This window comes from Electrona antarctica (genome assembly GCF_951216825.1).
Source record: "Electrona antarctica genome assembly, contig: scaffold_1429, whole genome shotgun sequence".
NCBI lineage: Eukaryota > Metazoa > Chordata > Actinopteri > Myctophiformes > Myctophidae > Electrona > Electrona antarctica.
In genome coordinates, this window is record NW_027638110.1 from 1 (window position 1) to 10589 (window position 10589).

Genomic DNA, 10589 nt, shown 5'->3' on the forward strand with positions numbered 1-10589 from the left:
CACAGTGTGAGGTGTAACACCCTATAGGAGGTCACCTATAGAAACACAGGACACAGTGTGAGGTGTAACACCCTGTAGGAGGTCACCTATAGAAACACAGGACACAGTGTGAGGTGTAACACCCTATAGGAGGTCACCTATAGAAACACAGGACACAGTGTGAGGTGTAACACCCTATAGGAGGTCACCTATAGAAACACAGGACACAGTGTGAGGTGTAACACCCTATAGGAGGTCACCTATAGAAACACAGGACACAGTGTGAGGTGTAACACCCTATAGGAGGTCACCTATAGAAACACAGGACACAGTGTGAGGTGTAACACCCTATAGGAGGTCACCTATAGAAACACAGGACACAGTGTGAGGTGTAACACCCTATAGGAGGTCACCTATAGAAACACAGGACACAGTGTGAGGTGTAACACCCTGTAGGAGGTCACCTATAGAAACACAGGACACAGTGTGAGGTGTAACACCCTATAGGAGGTCACCTATAGAAACACAGGACACAGTGTGAGGTGTAACACCCTATAGGAGGTCACCTATAGAAACACAGGACACAGTGTGAGGTGTAACACCCTATAGGAGGTCACCTATAGAAACACAGGACACAGTGTGAGGTGTAACACCCTATAGGAGGTCACCTATAGAAACACAGGACACAGTGTGAGGTGTAACACCCTATAGGAGGTCACCTATAGAAACACAGGACACAGTGTGAGGTGTAACACCCTATAGGAGGTCACCTATAGAAACACAGGACACAGTGTGAGGTGTAACACCCTATAGGAGGTCACCTAGAAACACAGGACACAGTGTGAGGTGTAACACCCTATAGGAGGTCACCTAGAAACACAGGACACAGTGTGAGGTGTAACACCCTATAGGAGGTCACCTATAGAAACACAGGACACAGTGTGAGGTGTAACACCCTATAGGAGGTCACCTAGAAACACAGGACACAGTGTGAGGTGTAACACCCTATAGGAGGTCACCTATAGAAACACAGGACACAGTGTGAGGTGTAACACCCTATAGGAGGTCACCTAGAAACACAGGACACAGTGTGAGGTGTAACACCCTATAGGAGGTCACCTATAGAAACACAGGACACAGTGTGAGGTGTAACACCCTATAGGAGGTCACCTATAGAAACACAGGACACAGTGTGAGGTGTAACACCCTATAGGAGGTCACCTAGAAACACAGGACACAGTGTGAGGTGTAACACCCTATAGGAGGTCACCTATAGAAACACAGGACACAGTGTGAGGTGTAACACCCTGTAGGAGGTCACCTATAGAAACACAGGACACAGTGTGAGGTGTAACACCCTGTATAGGAGGTCACCTATAGAAACACAGGACACAGTGTGAGGTGTAACACCCTGTATAGGAGGTCACCTATAGAAACACAGGACACAGTGTGAGGTGTAACACCCTATAGGAGGTCACCTATAGAAACACAGGACACAGTGTGAGGTGTAACACCCTATAGGAGGTCACCTATAGAAACACAGGACACAGTGTGAGGTGTAACACCCTGTAGGAGGTCACCTATAGAAACACAGGACACAGTGTGAGGTGTAACACCCTATAGGAGGTCACCTATAGAAACACAGGACACAGTGTGAGGTGTAACACCCTATAGGAGGTCACCTATAGAAACACAGGACACAGTGTGAGGTGTAACACCCTATAGGAGGTCACCTATAGAAACACAGGACACAGTGTGAGGTGTAACACCCTATAGGAGGTCACCTATAGAAACACAGGACACAGTGTGAGGTGTAACACCCTATAGGAGGTCACCTAGAAACACAGGACACAGTGTGAGGTGTAACACCCTGTAGGAGGTCACCTATAGAAACACAGGACACAGTGTGAGGTGTAACACCCTGTAGGAGGTCACCTATAGAAACACAGGACACAGTGTGAGGTGTAACACCCTATAGGAGGTCACCTAGAAACACAGGACACAGTGTGAGGTGTAACACCCTGTAGGAGGTCACCTATAGAAACACAGGACACAGTGTGAGGTGTAACACCCTGTAGGAGGTCACCTATAGAAACACAGGACACAGTGTGAGGTGTAACACCCTATAGGAGGTCACCTATAGAAACACAGGACACAGTGTGAGGTGTAACACCCTGTAGGAGGTCACCTATAGAAACACAGGACACAGTGTGAGGTGTAACACCCTGTAGGAGGTCACCTATAGAAACACAGGACACAGTGTGAGGTGTAACACCCTGTAGGAGGTCACCTATAGAAACACAGGACACAGTGTGAGGTGTAACACCCTGTAGGAGGTCACCTATAGAAACACAGGACACAGTGTGAGGTGTAACACCCTATAGGAGGTCACCTATAGAAACACAGGACACAGTGTGAGGTGTAACACCCTGTAGGAGGTCACCTATAGAAACACAGGACACAGTGTGAGGTGTAACACCCTGTAGGAGGTCACCTATAGAAACACAGGACACAGTGTGAGGTGTAACACCCTGTAGGAGGTCACCTATAGAAACACAGGACACAGTGTGAGGTGTAACACCCTGTAGGAGGTCACCTATAGAAACACAGGACACAGTGTGAGGTGTAACACCCTATAGGAGGTCACCTATAGAAACACAGGACACAGTGTGAGGTGTAACACCCTGTAGGAGGTCACCTATAGAAACACAGGACACAGTGTGAGGTGTAACACCCTGTAGGAGGTCACCTATAGAAACACAGGACACAGTGTGAGGTGTAACACCCTATAGGAGGTCACCTATAGAAACACAGGACACAGTGTGAGGTGTAACACCCTGTAGGAGGTCACCTATAGAAACACAGGACACAGTGTGAGGTGTAACACCCTATAGGAGGTCACCTATAGAAACACAGGACACAGTGTGAGGTGTAACACCCTATAGGAGGTCACCTATAGAAACACAGGACACAGTGTGAGGTGTAACACCCTATAGGAGGTCACCTATAGAAACACAGGACACAGTGTGAGGTGTAACACCCTGCTATAGGAGGTCACCTAGAAACACAGGACACAGTGTGAGGTGTAACACCCTGCTATAGGAGGTCACCTATAGAAACACAGGACACAGTGTGAGGTGTAACACCCTGCTATAGGAGGTCACCTATAGAAACACAGGACACAGTGTGAGGTGTAACACCCTGCTATAGGAGGTCACCTATAGAAACACAGGACACAGTGTGAGGTGTAACACCCTGCTATAGGAGGTCACCTATAGAAACACAGGACACAGTGTGAGGTGTAACACCCTGCTATAGGAGGTCACCTATAGAAACACAGGACACAGTGTGAGGTGTAACACCCTGCTATAGGAGGTCACCTATAGAAACACAGGACACAGTGTGAGGTGTAACACCCTGTAGGAGGTCACCTAGAAACACAGGACACAGTGTGAGGTGTAACACCCTGTAGGAGGTCACCTATAGAAACACAGGACACAGTGTGAGGTGTAACACCCTGTAGGAGGTCACCTATAGAAACACAGGACACAGTGTGAGGTGTAACACCCTGCTATAGGAGGTCACCTATAGAAACACAGGACACAGTGTGAGGTGTAACACCCTGTAGGAGGTCACCTATAGAAACACAGGACACAGTGTGAGGTGTAACACCCTATAGGAGGTCACCTATAGAAACACAGGACACAGTGTGAGGTGTAACACCCTATAGGAGGTCACCTATAGAAACACAGGACACAGTGTGAGGTGTAACACCCTGTAGGAGGTCACCTATAGAAACACAGGACACAGTGTGAGGTGTAACACCCTGTAGGAGGTCACCTATAGAAACACAGGACACAGTGTGAGGTGTAACACCCTATAGGAGGTCACCTATAGAAACACAGGACACAGGAGGTCACCTATAGAAACACAGGACACAGTGTGAGGTGTAACACCCTGTAGGAGGTCGACCAATAGAAACACAGGACACAGTGTACCTTTGATCTTGACGTGTCCAATCCCGTCCGAGTATTAACCCATTCTGGGCGGGAACCCCTTGTTGGTGTTTTAAAGGATCATGTTATACTTTAGCTGTTGAAAAATAACAGATCTACAAGCTCGTAGTGCGGCACTATTACCTCGTAATATCGGCACTATTACTCGTAGCGCGGCATATTTTCAGACTACTGATATAGAAACATGAGGTTTAACCCTGTGAGAACCACTGATATAGAAACATGAGGTTTTAACCATGTGAGAACCACTGATATAGAAACATAGGGTTTAACCCTGTGAGAACCACTGATATAGAAACATAGGGTTTAACCCTGTGAGAACCACTGATATAGAAACATGAGGTTTTAACCATGTGAGAACCACTGATATAGAAACATGAGGTTTTAACCCTGTGAGAACCACTGATATAGAAACATGAGGGTTTAACCCTGTGAGAACCACTGACATAGAAACATGAGGTTTAACCCTGTGAGAACCACTGATATAGAAACATGAGGGTTTAACCCTGTGAGAACCACTGACATAGAAACATGAGGTTTAACCCTGTGAGAACCACTGATATAGAAACATAGGGTTTAACCCTGTGAGAACCACTGACATAGAAACATGAGGTTTTAACCCTGTGAGAACCACTGATATAGAAACATGAGGGTTTAACCCTGTGAGAACCACTGACATAGAAACATGAGGTTTAACCCTGTGAGAACCACTGACATAGAAACATGATGTTTTAACCCTTTCAGAACCACTGACATAGAAACATGAGGTTTAACCCTGTGAGAACCACTGACATAGAAACATGAGGTTTAACCCTGTGAGAACCACTGATATAGAAACATGAGGTTTTAACCCTGTGAGAACCACTGATATAGAAACATGAGGTTTTAACCCTGTGAGAACCACTGATATAGAAACATGAGGTTTAACCCTGTGAGAACCACTGATATAGAAACATGAGGGTTTAACCCTGTGAGAACCACTGATATAGAAACATGAGGGTTTAACCCTGTGAGAACAACTGACATAGAAACATGAGGTTTAACCCTGTGAGAACCACTGACATAGAAACATGATGTTTTAACCCTTTCAGAACCACTGACATAGAAACATGAGGTTTAACCCTGTGAGAACCACTGACATAGAAACATGATGTTTTAACCCTTTCAGAACCACTGACATAGAAACATGAGGTTTAACCCTGTGAGAACCACTGATATAGAAACATGAGGTTTTAACCCTGTGAGAACCACTGATATAGAAACATGAGGTTTAACCCTGTGAGAACCACTGATATAGAAACATGAGGTTTTAACCCTGTGAGAACCACTGATATAGAAACATGAGGTTTAACCCTGTGAGAACCACTGATATAGAAACATGAGGTTTAACCCTGTGAGAACCACTGATATAGAAACATGAGGTTTTAACCCTGTGAGAACCACTGATATAGAAACATGAGGTTTAACCCTGTGAGAACCACTGATATAGAAACATGAGGGTTTAACCCTGTGAGAACCACTGACATAGAAACATGAGGTTTAACCCTGTGAGAACCACTGACATAGAAACATGATGTTTTAACCCTTTCAGAACCACTGACATAGAAACATGAGGTTTAACCCTGTGAGAACCACTGACATAGAAACATGATGTTTTAACCCTTTCAGAACCACTGACATAGAAACATGAGGTTTAACCCTGTGAGAACCACTGATATAGAAACATGAGGTTTTAACCCTGTGAGAACCACTGATATAGAAACATGAGGTTTAACCCTGTGAGAACCACTGATATAGAAACATGAGGTTTTAACCCTGTGAGAACCACTGATATAGAAACATGAGGTTTAACCCTGTGAGAACCACTGATATAGAAACATGAGGTTTTAACCCTGTGAGAACCACTGATATAGAAACATGAGGTTTAACCCTGTGAGAACCACTGATATAGAAACATGAGGTTTAACCCTGTGAGAACCACTGATATAGAAACATGAGGTTTTAACCCTGTGAGAACCACTGATATAGAAACATGAGGTTTTAACCCTGTGAGAACCACTGATATAGAAACATGAGTTTTTAACCCTGTGAGAACCACTGATATAGAAACATGAGGTTTAACCCTGTGAGAACCACTGATATAGAAACATGAGGGTTTAACCCTGTGAGAACCACTGATATAGAAACATGAGGTTTAACCCTGTGAGAACCACTGATATAGAAACATGAGGTTTAACCCTGTGAGAACCACTGATATAGAAACATGAGTTTTTAACCCTGTGAGAACCACTGATATAGAAACATGAGGGTTTAACCCTGTGAGAACCACTGATGTAGAAACATGAGGTTTTTCAAGAAAACTGTCAGGATTTAGACGACATTTGTAGAATCGTCCTCAGGTCTAAATGGGTTTACCTTTGATCTTGACGTGTCCAGTCACGTCGGAGTATTTTGGCGGTGTGATGAGCAGGTCTCCGCCCCCCGCCATGCGCTCCCTCAGCTTGTTCTCTGCGTGGATGACGTGCATCACGTGACCCAGGTACAGCAGAGTGGGCGTGGACACGAAGACGATCTGGAGCACCCAGAAACGCACGTGGGAGATGGGGAAGGCGTGGTCGTAGCACACGTTCTTACAGCCGACCTGTTTGGTGTTGCAGATCATGTTGGACTGCTCGTCCCCCCACACCTGTTAGCAACAGGACAGGTGTTAACAACAGTTACACCTGTTAGCAACAGGACAGGTGTTAACAACAGTTACACCTGTTAGCAACAGGACAGGTGTTAACAACAGTTACACCTGTTAGCAACAGGACAGGTGATAACAACAGTTACACCTGTTAGCAACAGGACAGGTGATAACAACAGTTACACCTGTTAGCAACAGGACAGGTGATAACAACAGTTACACCTGTTAACAACAGGACAGGTGTTAACAACAGTTACACCTGTTAGCAACAGGACAGGTGTTAACAACAGTTACACCTGTTAACAACAGGACAGGTGATAACAACAGTTACACCTGTTAGCAACAGGACAGGTGATAACAACAGTTACACCTGTTAGCAACATGACAGGTGATAACAACAGTTACACCTGTTAGCAACAGGACAGGTGTTAACAACAGTTACACCTGTCAACAACAGTAACACACCTGCAGTAATACACCTGTTAACAACAGGACAGGTGTTAACACATGTTCTTACAGCCAGGCTGCTATTTTCAGCATGCAACCAAGTGTAAAATGACTTATACTGGATCTCTTGTCCACTAGTCCCTTCCTAGTGGATCTCTTGTCCACTAGTCCCTTCCTAGTGGATCTCTTGTCCACTAGTCCCTTCCTAGTGGATCTCTTGTCCACTAGTCCCTTCCTAGTGGATCTCTTGTCCACTAGTCCCTTCCTGAAATTTTTTTCTAGTTTGAATTTGTTGACACAATTGTCAGTATATTTAGTCTTATAGTTTTAGTCGTCATAGCTTAGTTTTCATTTAGTTTTCCTCAGTGAAAAACAGGTAGTCGACGAACTTCTTTCGTCTTAGTTTTAGTCGACAAAAACAACACGTGTCTGTACATGATGGATAAACAGACTTCTACAGTACCAGATCTGTAAACATGATGAATAATCAGACTTCTACAGTACCTTCTCAGCTCCGGCTCCCAGAACCATGATCCTGAATATGAACAGAACCGACAGCCACACCTTCCCGACCACCGTGGAATGGGTCTGGACCTTATCCAAAAGGGAGGACAGGAATCCCCACTCCCCCATCTGGTAATTAGAATATCATTAATATTAATGAGTCTGGAACATTAATATTACGTTCCTGTCCAATTAAACCTCATAACTTATGAACCAATGGAAAGTAGTAAACGCATTGGACAAAACCTCTTAACTCCATTGGACCCTCAAACTAACTCCACCACCTCTCCACCTCAAACTGTCTGCTATAAAGCAGCTAACTCCACCACCTCTCCACCTCAAACTGTCTGCTATAAAGCAGCTAACTCCACCACCTCTCCACCTCAAACTGTCTGCTATAAAGCAGCTAACTCCACCACCTCTCCACCTCAAACTGTCTGCTAAAGCAGCTAACTCCACCACCTCTCTCCCTCTCAAACTGTCTGCTATAAAGCAGCTAACTCCACCACCTCTCCACCTCAAACTGTCTGCTATAAAGCAGCTAACTCCACCACCTCTCCACCTCAAACTGTCTGCTATAAAGCAGCTAACTCCACCACCTCTCTCCCTCTCAAACTGTCTGCTAAAGCAGCTAACTCCACCACCTCTCCACCTCAAACTGTCTGCTATAAAGCAGCTAACTCCACCACCTCTCCACCTCAAACTGTCTGCTATAAAGCAGCTAACTCCACCACCTCTCCACCTCAAACTGTCTGCTATAAAGCAGCTAACTCCACCACCTCTCTCCCTCTCAAACTGTCTGCTATAAAGCAGCTAACTCCACCACCTCTCTCCCTCTCAAACTGTCTGCTATAAAGCAGCTAACTCCACCACCTCTCCTCCTCAAACTGTCTGCTATAAAGCAGCTAACTCCACCACCTCTCCTCAAACTGTCTGCTATAAAGCAGCTAACTCCACCACCTCTCCACCTCAAACTGTCTGCTATAAAGCAGCTAACTCCACCACCTCTCCACCTCAAACTGTCTGCTATAAAGCAGCTAACTCCACCACCTCTCCACCTCAAACTGTCTGCTAAAGCAGCTAACTCCACCACCTCTCCACCTCAAACTGTCTGCTATAAAGCAGCTAACTCCACCACCTCTCCACCTCAAACTGTCTGCTATAAAGCAGCTAACTCCACCACCTCTCCACCTCAAACTGTCTGCTAAAGCAGCTAACTCCACCACCTCTCCACCTCAAACTGTCTGCTATAAAGCAGCTAACTCCACCACCTCTCCACCTCAAACTGTCTGCTATAAAGCAGCTAACTCCACCACCTCTCCACCTCAAACTGTCTGCTATAAAGCAGCTAACTCCACCACCTCTCTCCACCTCAAACTGTCTGCTATAAAGCAGCTAACTCCACCACCTCTCCTCCTCAAACTGTCTGCTATAAAGCAGCTAACTCCACCACCTCTCCTCCTCAAACTGTCTGCTATAAAGCAGCTAACTCCACCACCTCTCCACCTCAAACTGTCTGCTATAAAGCAGCTAACTCCACCACCTCTCCACCTCAAACTGTCTGCTAAAGCAGCTAACTCCACCACCTCTCCACCTCAAACTGTCTGCTATAAAGCAGCTAACTCCACCACCTCTCCACCTCAAACTGTCTGCTATAAAGCAGCTAACTCCACCACCTCTCCACCTCAAACTGTCTGCTATAAAGCAGCTAACTCCACCACCTCTCCACCTCAAACTGTCTGCTATAAAGCAGCTAACTCCACCACCTCTCCACCTCAAACTGTCTGCTATAAAGCAGCTAACTCCACCACCTCTCTCCCTCTCAAACTGTCTGCTATAAAGCAGCTAACTCCACCACCTCTCTCCCTCTCAAACTGTCTGCTATAAAGCAGCTAACTCCACCACCTCTCTCCCTCTCAAACTGTCTGCTATAAAGCAGCTAACTCCACCACCTCTCTCCCTCTCAAACTGTATGCTAAAGCAGCTAACTCCACCACCTCTCCCCCTCTCAAACTGTCTGCTATAAAGCAGCTAACTCCACCACCTCTCTCCCTCTCAAACTGTCTGCTATAAAGCAGCTAACTCCACCACCTCTCTCCCTCTCAAACTGTCTGCTATAAAGCAGCTAACTCCACCACCTCTCTCCCTCTCAAACTGTCTGCTATAAAGCAGCTAACTCCACCACCTCTCTCCCTCTCAAACTGTCTGCTAAAGCAGCTAACTCCACCACCTCTCCCCCTCTCAAACTGTCTGCTAAAGGACCTAACTCCACCACCTCTCCTCCTCTCAAACTGTCTGCTATAAAGCAGCTAACTCCACCACCTCTCCCCCTCTCAAACTGTCTGCTAAAGGAGCTAACTCCTGACAGCGGTGGCCGAACGGATTGCGGAGCGGTCTTGATACCGGAAGGTCGCCAGTTCGAATCAGCGGTCCGACACGTTAAAATGACCACCGCTGAAGTGCCCTTGAACAAGGCATTGAACCACTACGATGAAATGTTCTATGAGCAGGGCCTGGCTGGAAACAAGTTCTTGAGCTTAGCCCAGATATAGTAACTTTGCTTTGCTTTGCTTTACCTCTCCTCCTCTCAAACTGTCTGCTATAAAGCAGCTAACTCCACCACCTCTCTCCCTCTCATGGAAGTAATTGACAATATATAAAGTTACAACACCAACTTTGATGAGGCCGTATATCCCATTGTTTAAAAAAATATAAGGTTTTCTTCATTTCCTTAAAAAAAAATCACATTTTTCATTTCCTGAAAAATGAACATTTTGGGTTTCCATTCAATTTCTTTTTGTTTTTTTAGGCCACCACAATGCTTTTCCAATGGGAGTCACATGGTTTGACCAAACATTTGTGTTCAGCAATCAGCAATCAAACACATGACTCCCATTGTTAAAGCATTGTGGTGGCATAAACAAAAAAAAAAGACCAACCATTTGTTTGATGTGTTT

At 45.5% G+C, this 10589-nt stretch overlaps 1 protein-coding gene across 1 annotated transcript; it reads right to left on the reverse strand.

Annotated features, from left to right (window-relative positions):
- Window positions 1-6410: 6410 nt before the first annotated feature.
- Window positions 6411-7761, reverse strand: LOC306918382 (gap junction Cx32.2 protein-like; the record flags this gene model as incomplete). The annotated part of the gene is made up of 2 exons (XM_079531279.1): window positions 6411-6681; window positions 7633-7761. Coding segments are annotated over 2 exons (400 nt in total), but the record flags the coding sequence as incomplete, so codon positions are not given.
- Window positions 7762-10589: the final 2828 nt, after the last annotated feature.